This window comes from Acipenser ruthenus, chromosome 47 (assembly GCF_902713425.1).
Source record: "Acipenser ruthenus chromosome 47, fAciRut3.2 maternal haplotype, whole genome shotgun sequence".
Lineage (NCBI taxonomy): Eukaryota > Metazoa > Chordata > Actinopteri > Acipenseriformes > Acipenseridae > Acipenser > Acipenser ruthenus.
In genome coordinates this window covers 6,604,594-6,624,015 of record NC_081235.1, presented here as the reverse complement: position 1 = coordinate 6,624,015, position 19,422 = coordinate 6,604,594, and the positions used below count along the sequence as shown (strand labels likewise).

The window sequence follows — 19,422 nt, the reverse complement described above, 5'->3', positions numbered from 1 at the left end:
CAGGTTAACTTGTATCTTACTGAGTTTATCCTATTCCCTAGGCATTTACTATGATCGTGAATGCACAAGGAAAGCTAACCACGCAGTCCTGGTTGTGGGGTATGGAGATTCTGATGGGAACAAATTCTGGATTTTGAAAAACAGGTCAGTAAAATTTACCCAGTTTACTGCCACCTCAAGGAGATATTTGTAAACAGCGTATAAATGAATGAATGAATGAATTTTTATTTACAGCCACGGAGAGGGCTGGGGTGAAGATGGATATATGCGACTGGCAAAGGATAAGCAAAACCATTGTGGGATAGCCGACCATGGTGTGTATCCTGTCGTCTGATACCAGACTGTGAAGCAAAGAAGGACAAATAAAGGGTATGAATGTGCACGCTGCATAAGAACAAAGTACTGGATAAACCCATTCTTCTGTAGTGCAAGTACTTGATCAATGAATTTGATGTTCTGGAAATTAAGTACCATTTAAGCCACTTATGTAGAAGATCAGATAACGTGAGATAATGTACTTGCACCAATCGGCTTCAGTTGTGAATGCACTAGCTTTCTAAGCAGTGCCCACTGTCGCATTCACTGTACCCTTCTTGTCACTCTTTTGCTTGTTATATTGCCATGTGCTCTGGAATGCATTGGATTGCATGGTAAAGTGTGCTCTCTCTCTGTCTGCTGAAAACCTAAAAAGCAATTCACTTCAAATGACATTTTACATGTTTTTAAACGTCCCCTTATGTTTCTGTGATGATTGCAACTATGCTGAGTGTTTCTTAGAGCAATTACTCAAATACAGAATATAAAAAATTAAAAAAAGTTTAAGGAGCTACTCTCAGTTCTAGATGCTTGCTATAGACATCATGTTAGCTGGATCAGCCAGTGTCTTTAAATTAGTACGCGACAGCACCATCTAGTGCACAGCTAGTGTACTGCCATCATTACAAAAGAATCCAGGTGACTTGCTGTTACTTCTATAAAGACCGGCTGATCTAGCCTGTGTTACACATCAGGAAACCAGAACTGAAAGGCAGCTCCTGAACTCAGGTGAAAGCAAATACATAAAACGCAGTATCTGAGTAATTGCAACACGTGTCCCTGAGAATGATTGTAAATATCTTAAAAACGTAAGGGGGCAGTAAATGCTCACCAATGGACAGATTTCTTTGCACCCCACACCTGCTCAGTCTAGAGGGTAGGATCACATCCAAACGCTGTAAAGAAACTGTGTTGGCTACGTGTCAAACAGGAGATTACATGAACTACTGTGTTTTCCCTTTTCAGACGGGTAATTCCCAAATACAATCTTGCGTATCAGTATTGTAGTATTAGACACCAAAGTCAGAGCAGTGCAGCTTGTTCCAGCCTCTTACCACTTACACTCTCCCATTGAAATAGTATAGCTAGCCAGCCTCCTGCAAACTGAGCCTAAATATCTTCATATAAACAAGACAAGTGTGATTTGGGGTTTGTGGAACAGGCTGAAACGTATTGATCATGCCCTGTTCTTCTGTAACCCTTGTCTTATAGAGCATTGTGAAACCTTTCCGTTTACCACACAGGCTTGGTTTACTCACTGTGTTTCAATTAATCAAACTCTTACATTGTAAAGCGGGAGGATAAATCCTCTAATTCTGAGTGCAGTGTTGATGTGCAGGAAATTCAATGTTAATTATGATGCGCTTTCTGTATTTCTTTCAATAAAGCTATTAGCATTCTTTGCTGTTTCTGGTATCTTTATTTACAATCATAAATCACAGGACTGTAACAAACCTGCATTGCACAGCACTGATACAGAATGCTTCCCACCTCACTCTCCCACCACAGTCAGCCTCAAGGAGTCTTTTCAGAAGCAAGTATTCACTGGAATAGTTAGTAAGCATGGCAAACAATGATCTAAGATGAAACAAACATCGAGAATAATGCACGTATATATATATAATGTTAGATTTGAAAACAGAACCAGAACTAGATATCCAAAGGGATGCAAATCAATCTGAAAATAAGTATTTCAAATTAGAAGTAATTGATAAACAGAACAACACCATGTTAAACACTTTATCGAAAAGCTGACAGCAGGTTTGCAGACTGATGATGTGTGTGTGTATATTTGTATATAACACATACACAGTGGTACATGATTGTGTATTCTGTATATGAATCAATGTTGTTACTTGTGTACATTCCTGTCCTAACCAGCACTTGTATACTGTTGCTATATATGATATGGCACCATTTTCATCATAAACACCAGGATCCCTGCTGTTGCACATCATGTTCAAAGTAAATGACAGGTGTCAGTGTTTTTATTTCCTGAACGCTGACCACACTTTTGTTCTTGCAAGGGGGACGGGGGTCTGTGGTCCATTAGGTTTCAGTGCAACTGCAGGTTCAGCTGACGTACATATTGGGCTAGCTAAGCTGACCACACGAGCGAGGAGGTATCACACACACAGCAGATGCAGTTTAGCGCTGGGTTATTCCCAAGCCAGCCTCAGAGAGGCTACAGCAAAAACAAGAATTAAACAAAAATGAAGCTTCCCAGTTCAGGAATATTTGAAACAAAACCAATACAGTGCACACCAACAATGTACATATGTGTGGTACGGTCACGTAGATAGCCTGCAACACTGCAACACTGCCAACAGGAATATGCAGCAGGGAATATTAAGCTCTCTGTGGTTTGAGCCTCACTACATAAAACTGATACCGAAAAAAAAAATGTTTCTAAGAATTGTCTTTACAAAGAAGAGAACTGTGACCACATCCCAAGGCATGAACAGCCTCTTAAAATTGTGATAGAGGTCATTGCTTTGTTTAAGTTCTTTGGGCTTTCTCTGGAACACATATCCGTAAATTGATAACGTATATTACACTATAGTTTGATATCTAGAGAACCGCTAGTCCAATTGTACTGAAACTTGGCTAAGGACTTGTGACTTTTGAATTCAATAGGAATTTCATTTGAAATCCGGAGGAAATCAAGTGTTAGTTACATTGGAATTACAAACACTTATTTTAAAGTGTTACTGACTTTGTTTCGTAAAAGATATTGAGTGTATAATATAGGATTTCATTCTGAACTATCAAACCCTAACTGGTGCTATATGATAGTAAGAATGTATGAGTGTATAGCATGTTCTTATGGGGGAACAACTCTTTACCTAGTTGTGTATTCATTCTTAGCTTGTAGAATGCTGGTTGTAAAAAAAACCTAATCAGCTAAGCTATCTGTAGTTCATGCACCTAAGATCTATAGTGTTGCATGTGCATAAAAACCACACCGAGGAAAAGATGTTTCTGAGAATCGACTTTGCAGACCACCAAAGGTTTATGGTATGAGTTTCAAACAAAATAACAATGTGACTCAAACTTTTAAAAGGTAGGAATGCTCTCTTAAAACAAAACAAAAGAAAAGATTAAAGTTTTCAAGATTTTTACAAGTTTTATGTCAACCACAATAATTGAATCTAACTGGCCCTTTAATCACTGTGCAGGCATTCCTGCATTAATGCATTATTATAATTTATAAATCATTTCTGAATTAAGAACACAGTTACAGTGAATGCTGGTCTGTACTGAAGTTTGGTGTTGAATAATATTGTGAACTACAGTAAACTGCCATACCTAATAGTGGGTTCAGGGGCAGCAGATACAGGGATGAATCCTCATAATGTGATCATGTTTGTGCATCGTCATTTGGATCCCATAAAGCAGCTGATTTAATAAAACAGTAGCTTTTGCATTGGTTAAACAGCATAGGAAACACACATTTTCATTATTAAATATAGTTGATTCAGTAACCAGTAGAGTCAATGACATGTACTTCATTGAATCTTAATATTCCACAGTATCAACAGTGTATAGTATAGAACTCTTTTACACAGTTGTGTGTTAACTCTTAGCCTGTAGCGTCCTGGTCATAAAAGTCTTCATTAAATCCTTATATGGCAACAAATGATTACTGGTGGGGCTGAACCGATTGACGCCCCCTATTCGAAGTCACCAAAAGTTCTGTATATAAGAGTCATGCTACAGGCTTGCACTGGAGTCACTGTCCAGACCCAGCTCAGGTTCCTACAGTACTGACTACCGGTAAGTATAACCTAACATCTTCACAGAACTGTAAGGGGTGGCTTTTAAGTGTTTTAGGACTCAGCTCTCATTCTGTGTTATAAGTGTTAGTAGCAGAAGCAGGTTTGGATTTGACAGAGCTTATTGTGCAACAGAATGCATTAGAACAGTCTTAGAACAGCACCAGAGCGTGGTGCCCCTGACAGCAGCTTACATACAGTAACACTTGAAAATAATGGATAAAAGCTTGTTTATCATTTATTACAAAGGAACATAGAATTGAAATACCTATTTTAATGCTTAAAATGTTGAATTATGGTTCTATGTATGTTTAAAGTGCTCCTAATTGCAAAATATATGAATGTGTTTCTTTAATGTAGAACATTCTAGACTTTAGTACACATTAACTCATGAGTTATTAAAGATTGTATTCAGGATTTTGCACAAAGTCTTCAAAACATTTTTCTTTGATCAGGAATAAGCTAATTCAATGGGAGTTTGTGCTCCTTTTAGAGTTACAAACAATGCAAGTACTAAGCATTTGCTTCTGTGCAGGATTATAAAGTAATACAAATGCTTTGTCTAGTTTTCACTCTGTTGAAGGTTAATTCGATCAACCTATAGTTTTTTTCTTCCTTTATTTTTTTGTGTTTATGTATTTCTCATGTCTAGTTTTGCCATGTTGTGTGTGTGTGCGCGCTATGAGTGACTTGTGCTCCTTCTCCAGTTCCAGACGATGCAGGTGTTCGTGGTGTTCCTGGTTGCCGTGGTCACTGCTGTGGCTGCAGCCTCCTTGTTCTCGAAGGACCCCGCGCTCGAGGACCCCTGGCAGGAGTGGAAGGGGCTGCACGGGAAGCAGTATTCAGAGGTACAGCACTGAAGCTCTGATACGAGTTCAACAAACCCTTCGGCTAGTTTTCACTCTGAGGAAAGTTCATTTGATCAATCTATAAGCCACAGCTGGATTTTCTTGGAGCATTTTTCAGAACCATGGAATCCACCTAAAAAATAAAAAAAAAACAAGAATCAGAACCCTGCCTATGACAAATTTCATGAACCCCCTTCTTCTAGATAATGTTGTAGAAAAATATACTGTTCAACACAATGCTGTTAAAATGATTGCTGTCATATCCAAACCATGTCTCTATTTTGAGTTGAATTATCCCTCTCAAGGCATTAAAGACATAAACAGAAAACGATACCTGTGTTCTGATGTTGCTTACACATTTGATTTCGTGTTTTTAACAATAAAGTCTTCTCAATGCATTGATTATTACCTGTCCTATACAGTTAGGAATTTGCTTGCTGATTGTGCCTCTAGTTAGGGGTGGTCGGTTATTTGATTCCTGAGTTCTGATGCTGCTTCCTTGGTCTGTAGGAGACCGAGAGCTACAGGAGGATGGTTTGGGAAGACAACTGGCGTTTCATCGAGCAGCACAACCAGGAGCACGCTGCAGGGAAACACTCCTACAAGCTGGGGATGAACCACTTCGGAGATCTGGTACCACACCCATAGGGATTCACCCAGAGAGACTACCCTGTGCATTGGCTCTTTGTATTAGGGATCATGAGGAGAACACATACAGTTTTGAGATCCGTTATCTAGTTAAATGTGGCCAAATCTATTCTTAAGAAACTGCAATTACATTGTTTTGTCACCAGATGGCACAATGTGCTATGCAAATATTATTAGTGAATGTAGTGCAAAGAGAATAAATACAGTATGAGCCATGCTGTTTGGGTTCCCTGCACATCTCCTTTATTAACTGGCTGTTTTATTCCTTCAGACCGACCAGGAGTTCAATAAGATGAATGGTTTCCGCCCGGATCCTGCCCTGAGGAAGCTGCCTGTGTTTAACTCGACCGGCAGCCCTGTGCCTCCAACATCGATTGACTGGCGAGACAAAGGTTACGTCACCCGTGTGAAGGACCAGGGGGTATCTAACTACATTTTTATCTAACCTCAGGCACTTCATACAGGGGTCAGCTGCATCTGGAGTGACTCAATGAGCTCTGAGCAAAAGTGTCTAGACGTGACTAGTAACACCATAACACCATACAACCTCCATGTGTGAGAGGGGGTATCAGATGGGTGATGTCATAGCATCTCTAAAGGTCCTCACAACAGTGATCAGTCGCAACCCCCCTTTCAATTGTCGTACAACTGGGATGCATTGTCATATTGCCAAACATACTAGCTGCATTCATTTAAATCTGTTTGTCTCCTCACAGGCATGTGGCTCCTGCTGGGCCTTTTCTGCTACAGGAGCCCTTGAGGGACAACATTTCAAGAAGACAGGTTGGCTGGTGTCACTGAGTGAACAGAACCTGGTGGAATGCACCACAAAATATAAATATAGGAACTGTGGCTGTCATGGTGGATTTGTGAATATAGCATTCCAGTATGTGATTGACCACGGGATCACCTCTAACCAGAGCTACCCTTACACTGGGAAGGTACAGTAACAAGAGGTTTGAAATGTAGGGCCAATTATGCCACTTCACGAATTGCAAATAAATGACAGGAGAACATAATGCATTATGATATTCACCATTCACTTTGAAAAAGTTAAAGTATCATTGCTTTATTCTTCTCTCTGCAAGGATGACCAGCCATGCCGGTACACCGAACAGCTTAAAGTTACCAGCATTTCTGACTTCAAAAGGACAGATTATAAGGATGAAAAAAGTCTGAGAGATGCTGTAGGCACGGTTGGACCTATCTCCGTCTCTGTTGATGCTTCTACCTTTAAGCTCTACAAATCAGGTGAGTTTATGTTTGCTCTGAGTACTGTAGTTCCAATACTAGGGCACACATCTTTAACTCTCTGTTATTTCTCTGTTCTCACAAGGCATTTACTTCAACCCAGCATGCACCCAATCTACTAACCATGCTGTTCTGGCAGTGGGGTATGGCAAGGAGAGGAAAGATACATTCTGGATCCTTAAGAACAGGTTAGTAAAAGTACTGGCTAAAATACCACCCAGCTTACCACACTGAAAAAATAATAAGGGCTGCAGGTGCAGTAAACTGGAATAATGCAGCACTAAATGCACTGCTGTAGTAAATGTGTATGCCCTGTCAATATCCAAAGAGTATGAATGTGTATGTTGCATAAAAACAAATATAAACTCAAGTCTTTTATAGCAGTGGGACTTGTGAAGGGTTTGTGAGACTAGCCATGCTGGAGAAATGTTTCTTTTGAATTTACAGCTGGGGACTTGACTGGGGTGAAAATGGATACATGCGTCTGGCAAAGGATAAAAAAAACCACTGTGGGATAGCAAACCAGGCCTATTATCCCGTCATCTAATTATGCAATGTGAAGCAATTACAAATGTAGCAACAAAATGACAACAAGGGTGATATATAAAGAGAGATGAATTGCGTGTATAATATCTTGTATGAGATGCACAGTTCAGAACGTGGTATTACCTGGTGTGTGAACAGACCCCTGCTTTGTCTTCAGTGTGCTACACCTTATCCTTTCACCCTTTTGTTTGTGTTTTGCTACATGCTCTTCATGATCCAGAGGGGAAACGTTCTCTCTCTTCAAATCTAAATGCTTCAACCACTAGTGACCACATTGATTTCTTTGCACCACAAGTTTGCTCAGAGTGAAGATACCAGTTTAATATATAGAGGTCCACATTTTCCAAATACAATCTTGCGTATCAGTATTGTAGTATTAGACACCAAAGTCAGAGCAGTGCAGCTTGTTCCAGCCTCTTACCACTTACACTCTCCCATTGAAATAGTATAGCTAGTCAACCTCCTGCAAATTGAGCCTAAATATCTTCATATAAACAAGACGAGTGTGATTTGGGGTTTGTGGAACAGGCTGAAATGTATTGATCATGCCCTGTTCTTCTGTAACCCTTGTCTTATGGAGCATTGTGAAACCTTTCCGTTTACCACACAGGCTTGGTTTACACGCTGAGCTTCAATTAATCAAACTCTTACATTGTAAAGCGGGAGGATAAATCCTCTAATTCTGAGTGCAGTGTTAATGTGCAGGAAATTCAATGTTAATTATGATGCGACTTCTGTATTTCTTTCAATAAAGCTATTAGCATTCTTTGCTGTTTCTGGTATCTTTATTTACAATCATAAATCATAGGACTGTAACAAACCTGCATTGCACAGCACTGATACAGAATGCTTCCCACCTCACTCTCCCACCACAGTCAGCCTCAAGGAGTCTTTTCAGAAGCAAGTATTTGCTGGAATAGTTAGTAAGCATGGCAAACAATGAAACAAACATAAAGAATCATACACATACTGTATATATAATCATGCACATATAATAGGATATTAAACTGGTAAGAACGAACACGAATATTCTTCCCAAGTATTTGCTGGAATTACATGGCAAATAATGGTGTACGCTTAAACAGAAACAGAATCATACAGAACACATATTATTGGTTATTAAACTGGTAAGATTATATAAATGGTCTCTTTAGGTTACAGCAAAAGTTAAAGTGTTTACAGCAATCAAAGCAAAAAATATGCACAAAATATTCCTAAATTAGGTCATTTACAAAAATACATATTTTTCAATCTATTTTCTCTCTCTTCTCTCCCTTTTTTATATATACAGTATCTATGTATATGCAAGAATTCAAAACAGAGAGCTGCATTATACATCCAAGCGATCCTTCGGAATGCAAACCTGTCACCGGAAATGACCCTTCAGGTTAGAAGTAATTGATAGACAGACAAACCAGTATTGCAGGGTTCTTAGATGAATGAAGTTTCCAGTACTGTAGCTACGCAGACTGGAGACGCAAGTCTTTAAGTGCTCAGAATGATAGAAAGCTCATAAGAAAGACAGTTCGCTGGTGAAGGGACTAGATGACATGTTTGTCTACTTGACTTATTTTCTGTATGATTCAGAGTGTTTTGGACAAAAATAACCTCAAGAGTCATCTGTCATGTCTGAAGTTGGAGAGACCAGAATAGTGGTTAGAAACTTAAATTACTAATTGAAACTGTGGTGTATCATTTGTATTTGAATTGTCCAATAAAAATCTAGGTTGAGAGCCCGCCTTAATAGGGATTGGCTACTGAAGCAGCTATAAATGAGGTACGCATGCTTTTCAAGAGAGATCAGGCTATGTTAAGGTTAAGTTGAATGCCTTTGCTGATAATAAAGGAACGTTAAAAATGTATTGTTTTATGGACTCCTTTTATTTAACCCATTACTGTAATTATCTAAGATATAACAGAAACAGCCTGTTCGAGGTCTAGGTTAATTTGCCACAAAGAGCTGGTGAAACATTATTGTTCTAAATCACGAGAACAAACAGTAAAAGATGCTTAAAGCTTTATTGAAGAAAACCAAAAGTACAGAATTGACATCATTAATCCTACTCTCACAATCAGAGGTTATATCGCTTAGTTAAATCCCAGCCTGTTTAACAAACAGAAAGCTGTCACAATGCTGCACAAGACATGGTTTGAAACAGAGCCTGATCAAGGTTTCAGCTCGTCCTGTTCCCCCACAATTAATAAAACAGGCTTTGCAGAACTTTAACAAACTTTACTGTTTCAATGGGTGGGGTTTAAGTGGCTGGACCAAGCAGCCCCATCTTATACAGATTCTAATACAGAGTCCTCTACAGCAGGGCTGTCAAACTCTAGTCCCCGAGGGCCACAGGGTCTACTGGTTTGAATTCTAACTGAAGCTCTTAATTAACATAACTGATCTGATTATTTGTTCAATTGGACATATTTCATAGTTTTCTAGGTCTTCTACAGTTGATGATTGAACAAAATGCAATTGATTCAAGGCACACTACCGATGAAACATTTTGAGCGTTACATTTGTCCAATTGATCAGATAATTAGACCAGTTAAGTAACTGAGAGCTCGGATAGAATGAGAGCCAGAAGACACTGCGGCCCTCCAGGAACTGAGTTTGACAGCCCTGCTCTAGCCTATTGATACGTGGAAGACCACCTCTCTGCCTGAGATCAGGAAACAACAACAAACAAATGATTAGGTGGAATGAGCATTCAAAGAGCACGAGAGAGAGAGAGAGAGAGAGAGAGAGAGAGAGAGAGAGAGAGAGAGAGAGAGAGGAAGGTTTTCATCAGATTATCTATGGGTGCGGGTGTGCAGCAAAACAAGCAAATCAAAGGGGTACTGGGAAAAGCTACACTGCGTTTGCAATCCTTCACGGTCCGGTATCAGATGACAGGATACACAGCCTGGCTGGCAATCCCACAGTGGTTATTTTGATCCCTTGCCAGGCGAATGTATCCTCTGTTACCCCAGCTGAGCCCCCAGCTGCAAAATAAAAAGGGAAGAGTTCTTCATTCAGGGTTGTGTGTGTGTATATATATATATATATATATATATATATATATATATATATATATATATATATATATATATATATACACGCTTCCTCCCAGCCCCTCAGCTCCAACCACTAGGCCAGTGGGATTGGATATTGTAACCCCTGAAAACAAAGATGAGTGACAAAGAATTCTATCTTAATCTATAACAGAGCAACTGACCTGTTCTTAAGGAGCCAGAATTTGGTGGGACGGGAGGATCCGGACCCAAACCAGGACACGCCGTACCCCACTGCCAGGACCGCGTGGTTTATACGCTGACCGCACTTGGGGTCGTAGTAAATGCCTCGAATACAGACAGAAATAAGCAACATGTTAGAACTCAACACGACAGCAACTCAGGGAAGCTGCAGCTCTGCAGTCAAATCCCATTCAAAACTGAAGATGGTACACTTAAGGTGAACAGAACGAAAGCCATAGATTTCATAAACAGCACTGTACTGCCATTGCAGTCATTGCAACATGTTATTTATATTGATTGATTGATTGATTGATTGATTGATTTGGCAGACGCCTTTATCCAAGGCGACTTAAAGGTGTTACAAGGCAGTACAGGGTTACAATGCAAACTTCATATTTAAATACAGTGCAGTTTACAGTAAGTGCAAATAATACTACTAAAATACAATATGAACTAGGATGCAACAAGTTAAGATTACAACAAGTTATATCTACAATGACATAGCAGTGCAACAGTGCATTAGCTGAGCACCCAGTAATGTGTTGCAGGTCAGGCAGGTCCAGTATACTGCATCTGTACACACAAGGCTGCATTATCTTGAACGCACACTTACCTGAGCGGTAGAACTGGAAGGTACGTCGACCAGCATTGAGACAAGTAGAGATCGGCCCGATTGCAACTACAGCATCCCGCAGGGCTTTCTCATTCCGGCGGGGCACCCTCCAATAACTAGAGACCCTGGCAGCTTTCATGGATGCGCTGTACCTGCATGGCTTGTTATCCTTAGGGAGAGCAGGGCAGGGTAAACATGTACATGTTATTCTGTACTGTGATAGGCAGGAAGCATTAGAATATAGAACAGAATGGTAAAAGCAGAGCAAAGTGCAGTAAAGGTGAAAGGGGGACAGACAAGGTGAAGTATGGCGACTCATAGTGGTGCAATGACATGCAAAGGCATAGTTTGGTACATTTTCTTTCAATATAAAAGAATACCTTGGCAGTGTAAGGGTATCTCTGCTCCGAGGCGATACCTCTGTTGTCAATGATGTATCGGAATGCTCTTCCCATAAGTCCACCGTTACAGCCGTAGTTCATATACTTTCTGTTTTTGGTGCATTCCACCAGGTTCTGTTCGCTCAGAGACACCAGCCGGCGTGTCTTCTTGAAATGTTGTCCCTCAACGGCCCCCGTGGCAGAGAAGGCCCAGCAGGAGCCGCAACTACCCTGGGAGGGGAGAAACAGAAGTAAATGGTAAATAAACAGGCAGTGCCGTTAACCCACTGTTGAAGTTTTTTCTTTGTTTTTCGAAACCCAAATCATCAGACGTAAGCAAAGTCAGTCGTGTAAAAGTCATGTTGCTCACCAGCCTGCTTTTAATAGAGCAGGTCCTTGTTGTGAGAACGTTCTGATAAACTATAATACAATTAGAATTCTAGATATTATCCTAGACAGAATTCGTGACAGAATTCTAGATAGAATTTTAGACAGAATTCTCGCTCCGTATTTACCTGGTTCTTCACAGGGGTGACGTAGCCTTTATTCCTCCAGTCCATCTCTCTCGGAGGCCGTCTAGAGCTGCCGGTCAAGTTGAAAACAGGCAGCTCCTCCAGGGCAGGATCCTGGTGGAATCTATTCATCGTCCGATTGAACTCCTCGTTGGTCTGAAGGAAAAGAAAGAGCATGTCATTACTGTGTTACAGGACCCCAAAGAGGCTCAGGCAGATATTGTGTGCAACCTCCCCCCCTCACGATCCCTAATACAAAGAGCCAATGCACAGGGTAGTCTCTCTAGGGAATCCCTATGGGTGTGGTACCAGATCTCCGAAGTGGTTCATCCCCAGCTTGTAGGAGTGTTTCCCTGCAGCGTGCTCCTGGTTGTGCTGCTCGATGAAACGCCAGTTGTCTTCCCAAACCATCCTCCTGTAGCTCTCGGTCTCCTACAGACCAAGGAAGCAGCATCAGAACTCAGGAATCAAATAACCGACCACCACTAACTAGAGGCACAATCAGCAAGCAAATTCCTAACTGTATAGGACAGGTAATAATCAATGCATTGAGAAGACTTTATTGTTAAAAAACAAGAAATCAAATGTGTAAGCAACATCAGAACACAGGTATCGTTTTCTGTTTATGTCTGTAATGACTTGTGAGGGATAATTCAACTCAAAACAGAGACATGATTTGGATGTGACAGCAATCATTTTAACGGCATTATGTTGAATAGTGTATTTTTCTACAACATTATCTAGAAGAAGGGGGTTCATGAAATTTGTCATAGGCAGGGTTCTGATTCTTGTTTTTTTTTATTTTTTAGGTGGATTCCCTGGTGCTGAAAAATGCTCCAAGAAAATCCAGCTGTGGCTTATAGATTGATCAAATGAACCTTCCTCAGAGTGAAAACTAGCCGAAGGGTTCGTTGAACTCGTATCAGAGCTTCAGTGCTGTACCTCTGAATACTGCTTCCCGTGCAGCCCCTTCCACTCCTGCCAGGGGTCCTCGAGCGCGGGGTCCTTCGAGAACGAGGAGGCTGCAGCCACAGCGGTCACCACGGCAACCAGGAACACCACGAACACCTGCATCGTCTGGAACTGGAAAAGGAGCACAAGCCACTCATAGCGCGCACACACACACAACATGGCAAAACTAGACACGAGAAATACATAAACACAAAAAAATAAAATAAAATAAAACAGCTGTACTGTAGACTATTGCTACAACTTGTGGTAGTTTTAACTGATTTATAATCTGTCATTATAAAACTTCATTAACATGTATAGCTGTCTATTTTTTCGAAAGGTTTAGTGCTGTTTTTAACAGATAATATTATATAAACTGCAGCCACACAAACCAAACTTCATTATCATTAACATTAACAGTAGTCTCTGTATTTTTTAGGTTTATTGCTGTTTTTTGGAGAAACAATATAGAAATTCTAGCATTTTTACTGAAGTACAGCTTACTATCAGAACTGCAAACAAACCACTGATCTGAACAGGGGACTCAGTCATACTGGACTATAAAACAGAACTGATTCAACCTCATTGGAGGTGTGTGTTAGGTATTTAGAAATCTGAGACATTTCTAAAGGGTTAATATGAATATTATATGGATTAAAATAATATTAATAATAATTAAAATAAGCAAACAACATACAGACAGGATTCAATACATTAGCAGTTCTGGGAAGGGTTGTCCCTTTGGACTTTGAGAGGTAACTTACCAGTAGCTGGTGCTGTAGCAGAAGGAGTTGGATCTGGACTCATACCCAGGTCTTCACCTAGGCTCTGTTATATCCTCTCTGAAGGAGGAAGTTAGCTGTCACTGGTCCAGAAAGCTGTTGGCGAGGGTTTTGACACATTTCATGTTTCATTTAATTTCCATATTAGGATTTTGTTTAGTAACACTTTACATTAAGTGTCTCTAATTACTGTGTATTTACATACTAGATGGGGAAGTTATTGAGGAAGTCTCAGAAGTTACATTTATAGGAATTATTATTGATTCACATTTGAAATTTGATAGGCACATTAAAAAGGTTAGTAAGACAGTTAAAATGAACTTAGCAAATTTTTGACATTTTAGGGGTAATTTAACCACCAAAGCTGCTAAACTATTTATTCACACAATGATCTTCACACATATATCAGATTCCTCTTGGTCTCAAGTGAATCAGTAATTAAACCAATCCATTCTCTTTTATAGCAAGCTCTAAAAATCTTGGCTAAAAACCCTGTGAGATACTTTATTCTGGAACTCTTTTTAAAATGTCTGCTTTAACGCATTGGGATTTGAGATCTGTCATTGTGAAAAGAGCTTTGAAACAGACTTTAAAGTTATACGTGTGAAAAGTTGTCAGGGTGTTAACAATGAAAAGAAAATGACAGGTACGTTACTTAAACAGGTGTAGCAACACGTGGAGACGCTATCTTTTCGGAACCCTGCTTCTTACTTTTTAACCTTCACCCTAACTCTAAATCCTAACCCCACTAACCCTAACCCCTTTCTGATATAATTCTGTACTTATATATATTGTGCAAAAACATTTACACTTTAAGTACATTGTAACTATGCATAATAACATTGTAATTATATGTAAGTACACATGAATTTACTAAGTAACTACAATGTAAATACACAGTAATTAGAGACACAATGTAAATTGTGACCTTTTTTTTTGGTGCAGTCTAAGAAGTAGTTAAATATTTATAATTCCATACTATGACTGTTTTTTTTCCCACTTCACGTGGCCATACCGCGCACACCCACAACATGACAAAATAGAATTAAAACCACCAAACCAAAAACACTTCGACCAAAAAAAAAACAGCTCAACTCAAACTCAAAAATGTTTCTCACACTTGCCTTTTTAAAGTTTTATTTTAGGAATGAAGGAAATGATTTGCACTGATGGTAGTCTGAAGGACTGAAGCGTTTGCATTTCGTTTGTTGTTTAATAAAAGATGTTTTTATCCATATCATTTCAACTGTTGCACTTGTTTCCTGTTGTGCAGAAGCACAGAGAGTGAGTCCGCTTGTTGCTACCAATCTACTTTCCTAAGGCGCCCCTGCACTAACACTGTTTGGACTTGCATATTGAGGCGTAGTCATTTTTGTGACTTTCTTATATAAAGAAAATAAACAAATACAAGCTTACATTTTTTATTCTAGCTGCTACTGTGGAGGAGGCTGTGTGGTCCAGTGGTCAAAGAAAAGGGCTTGTAACCAGGAGGTTCCCGGTTCAAATCCCACCTCAGCCAATGACTCATTGTGTGATCCTGAGCAAGTCACTTAACCTCCTTGTGCTCCGTCTTTCGGGTGAGATGTTGTTGAAAGTGACTCTGCAGCTGATGCATAGTTCACACACCCTAGTCTCTGTAAGTCCCCTAGGATAAAGGCGTCTGCTAAATAAACAAATAAAAATAATACTGTACTGTAGCTTTTAAAAGGTAACAAATAACAAACACATATGATAACTGTGCAACGGTTTAAAGCTAACACTTCTTAAGCACACTTCCTAATACATGAGTTTTCAGAGTTTCTGTTTGTTTTGTAAATTGGTACTTTTAATGTAAAAGCCACAACAGAGGCTTCTCTTTTCATTGTTAACATCCTGACCACTTTTTACACTTATAACTTTAATGTCTGTTTCAAAGCTCTTTTCAAAATGCATTGGGGTTTGAGATCTGTCATTTTGTGATTTACAGCAAGTTAATACATTGTGCATGTACAGTAGGCTTGTTATAAAAGAAATCATTTTGCAAGGTTTGAGCACCCAGCTTCGATTCACGGTCCTCTGCAGAGAAAACACAAAGACATACTTGAATAAATACATTACTTCATTCATTAATGTCAGTAAAATCCATCCCCCATTGCCACAACTTTACATTCAGTTCAAGTGTCAATAGCCATAGCAGTTTGATATATTATACACGACCAAACATGATCCAGACAGTCTCCCTGAATTTCAATAGCCATAGTTTGATATATTATACAACACCAAACATGATTCAAACAGCAGAGTGTATAATATATAATATATAATATATAATAAAACAAACCTGTCAGTGACATTCATCTTCCATTGTCACATGCAAACAAAGGACATCTTACTTAACTGATGTTTAATTGAGGCTCACAAAATAGCCATTTAATCAATAATTGTTTAACAGATAGCTGTTGCATCTCCAGTCCTCCTGCTTGCCTGTGCTTGCCTGTGAGTCACTATGCTTGCGCTATGCTTTACCATAATTTGCTGTGCTTTTACCTGGGTAAACTACAGGTGATTAGACAAAGACTTATCATTGAGATATTTGTCTCACACTGCAGAAGAACACTTTATGAATTTGCCTGGGTCCTGCTCCTGGTAGATATGTGGTTAGGACTGTTTGTGTCCTCCATGCAAGGACGAAACGGTTGGTGACTGATTTTAGCAGAGATAACAGTAAGCCGCATGTTATCTGTGTGAGTGCGTGACATGCATACAAAACCACAGGGATCCAACAAATTGAGAACTTCCGTGGCTTAAACAGGAAACTTGAAAATAAAAACATTTAGTGAGTGTAAAGTGGCGATGTATAATCTGTATTTTAATGATTTGTTTAAAATCCCTATTCCGAATGTGCAAAAATGGCTTTATTCACAAAGGTACATTTTTTAATTGGGGGGGATTGAAAAATGACCGTTCTGCCTGTGTGACTCTAAAACCTTCCCCTCTCTTCAACTTGTGACCTCAAGAGTTCTTGTTCAGGATCGATCCAACTCTAGGTACTGAGAAAATGCACCTCAAAGGCACCGTGCAATTGAAGGGATGAAATCATCACACTGTGTGGCTGATTAAATATAAAACCTCTATACAGAACCGATGTTTCAAAAGGGGACAGAAATTACAGTTGCACATCCTCAAGTGGTCCAAACAACGTTGTTTCATAAGTACAGCTTTTCAAGTGGTTGGATAAGGACGTTTCAGCTGGAAGGATGTTGCAGTTGGAATAGTTAAGAAGCTTGGTAAAGAATTCAGATTCTCTCTGATCTGAACCAGTTGGGATCTCACAACAGGTCAATACAGGTGTTTGTTCAGAGTACTAAACTTAATCGATTTTAAATATTGTACAATCTTCATCAAAGATCAGTAATAACCGTTTGAATAAAAATTAAAAAAACAGAGAATTCTGTAAGTGTTGTGCTCACTCATCACAGAATTCTGATCTAAAACTTTGGTTTCTTCAAGTGCTCTCCACTGTGAAAGCATTGTTGGGATTATAGGTCAATTCAGACAAGCAGGGTCCGGATTAGTGAATCAATAATATAAATGTATATTCAAATGTGTCTGTTTTTCAAAGGCAACGAAATCGTCTTTTCAGTGTTCCCCTAAATGACTGGAGATGTGTGTGCAATTGAGAATTTCACTAGCCAGTGTGAGTACCATGAAAACTAACTGCATTCATAATGCATAGCTATTATACCAAATGGTTTTCATTTTATATAGCCTCCAACAGCAACAGTGCAGTAGGTCACCTGGATGGCATTGTTTGGTAAAACTGTATCCATGGAATTAGAATGTTGTGACTGTACAGGATGTCATGCTGTATTATGACATCACTTAGTGTCCATGGAAACCTACATTTGATATTATTGAGATTTACTTTTTAGCAAGAAAATGGATGAAAAGGTAAGACATTATGTTTTATCTTTATTAATAGCTAATATTTGATAGTGTTTTATTATTATTATTATTATTATTTATTTCTTAGCAGACGCCCTTATCCAGGGCGACTTACAATTGTTACAAGATATCACATTGTTTTTACATACAATTACATTATTTTTTACACATTATTTTTACATACAATTACCCATTTATACAGTTGGGTTTTTACTGGAGCAATCTAGGTAAAGTACCTTGCTCAAGGGTACAGCAGCAGTGTCACCCACCAGGGATTGAACCCACAACCCTCCGGTCAAGAGTCCAGAGCCCTAACCACTACTCCACACTGCTTATTAAATGGTTAAATCAAAAATGAAATAAAGCTGTCTAAACTAACATATTCAAATTGAGACAATTAAATGTATAAAATTGAGATATTTTATTTAACATCATGTAATCAAAGAAATAAAATTATATTGCAAGTCTACCAGAAGCCACAATAGTAGTACAGTATTTCATGTTAGAATTCGAAATGTCACATTTTTCCATTTTTGTCAGTTTTCCGTTAAGTATATGAAAAACTACAAAGCGGTATGCAATTCAATATGTTAACGTAACATTATTCAACAGGTTTCATTCGACTTTATGAAGCAAAATTAGGTAATTATATAAGGCGATGCAAAACTTTTGGCCATAGCTGTGTGCAGAATACAGCTTGTGACTGCAGCCCAGGTTGCTGTCTCCAGGGTGATGCTGGCAGTTTCATAACTTTGTGAAAAACGTTACGTTCTGTTTCCATAGGAAGAACAAACCACCTCTGATGTAAAGAGCCACCACCATGCATCGCTGGAGCTCTTGGAACAAGAACTGATCAAGCAGCTGGCTCACGAGGATCACAAAATAGAAAAGCTCAAAGTAGAGTTAGCCAAAGAGGATCCTGACGACAATGTTAGTTTTCATCCTTGCTTACCTGCAGCAGTAAAGACTTGGATTGATCAGTATTGATAATGAGATTTGGGTAACACTTTACATTAAGTGTCTAATTACTGTGTATTTACAGAGTAGTTACTTAGTAAATACATGTTTACTTGCACATAATTACAATGTTATTATGCATAGTTACAATGTATTTTCTTTTGGATGATATATCCCCAATCCTAACCCTAACCCTACCTCTAAACCTAACTCTAACCCCCTAACCCTAACTCTAAACCGATCCTTAACCCCTGACTCGATGACCTGCTTTTACCAGGTCAGCCACTCAGGGACCTTGTGACATACTTTTACAGACACATTTAATGTCTATAAATTGGTGCATCTATGTAACACAATATTTTTTTTTTCTATTTAGGCAACGGAAGACTTCACTCTGTCAACCTCTGATGAGGACACATTATCATCGCTCTCGAACCTGCACAGTGATACCTATAGAAGCGTTCACGGTGAGTAGGATCTGAAGAGGAGATGGGGCACTGTGACCTTTGCACTCCAGGCTTCTGTTCCAATCATATTCTTAACTGCTCGACTGAAACTCCTCCCAGGTACTGCAGTGGTTGATTCGCTCCCTCTGCCTGGTAAACCTGATATGAAGGGTTTGAAGTTACTTTAATAAAGTGTTAAAGAAAAATTAACAAACTGCAAACAAACACTGGAAAACACT

At 39.2% G+C, this 19,422-nt stretch overlaps 2 protein-coding genes and 1 long non-coding RNA gene across 3 annotated transcripts; 2 read left to right on the top strand and 1 right to left on the bottom strand.

Moving 5' to 3' along the window:
• Positions 1 to 39: 39 nt before the first annotated feature.
• LOC131721043 (uncharacterized) lies at positions 40 to 1,715 on the top strand. The gene is made up of 2 exons (XR_009319829.1): positions 40 to 144; positions 235 to 1,715. It is a non-coding gene; the product is annotated as an uncharacterized LOC131721043 (long non-coding RNA).
• Positions 1,716 to 4,042: 2,327 nt separating this feature from the next.
• LOC117401272 (procathepsin L-like) lies at positions 4,043 to 8,749 on the top strand. The gene is made up of 8 exons (XM_034911901.2): positions 4,043 to 4,092; positions 4,799 to 4,939; positions 5,450 to 5,572; positions 5,859 to 6,008; positions 6,304 to 6,528; positions 6,676 to 6,838; positions 6,924 to 7,026; positions 7,286 to 8,749. Exons 2-8 carry the CDS (start codon positions 4,808 to 4,810, stop codon positions 7,383 to 7,385), a joined length of 996 nt encoding a protein of 331 aa, XP_034767792.2. The 5' UTR covers positions 4,043 to 4,092; positions 4,799 to 4,807; the 3' UTR covers positions 7,386 to 8,749.
• Positions 8,750 to 9,389: 640 nt separating this feature from the next.
• On the bottom strand, positions 9,390 to 13,955 carry LOC117428809 (procathepsin L-like). Its single transcript, XM_034047746.3, has 8 exons — positions 13,839 to 13,955; positions 13,066 to 13,206; positions 12,433 to 12,555; positions 12,127 to 12,279; positions 11,612 to 11,842; positions 11,232 to 11,400; positions 10,600 to 10,723; positions 9,390 to 10,366 (listed from the first exon to the last, which is right to left on the bottom strand). The coding sequence occupies exons 2-8, from the start codon at positions 13,195 to 13,197 to the stop codon at positions 10,267 to 10,269; spliced, it is 1,032 nt and encodes a 343-aa protein (XP_033903637.3). The 5' UTR covers positions 13,198 to 13,206; positions 13,839 to 13,955; the 3' UTR covers positions 9,390 to 10,266.
• Between the last annotated feature and the right edge of the window lie 5,467 nt (positions 13,956 to 19,422).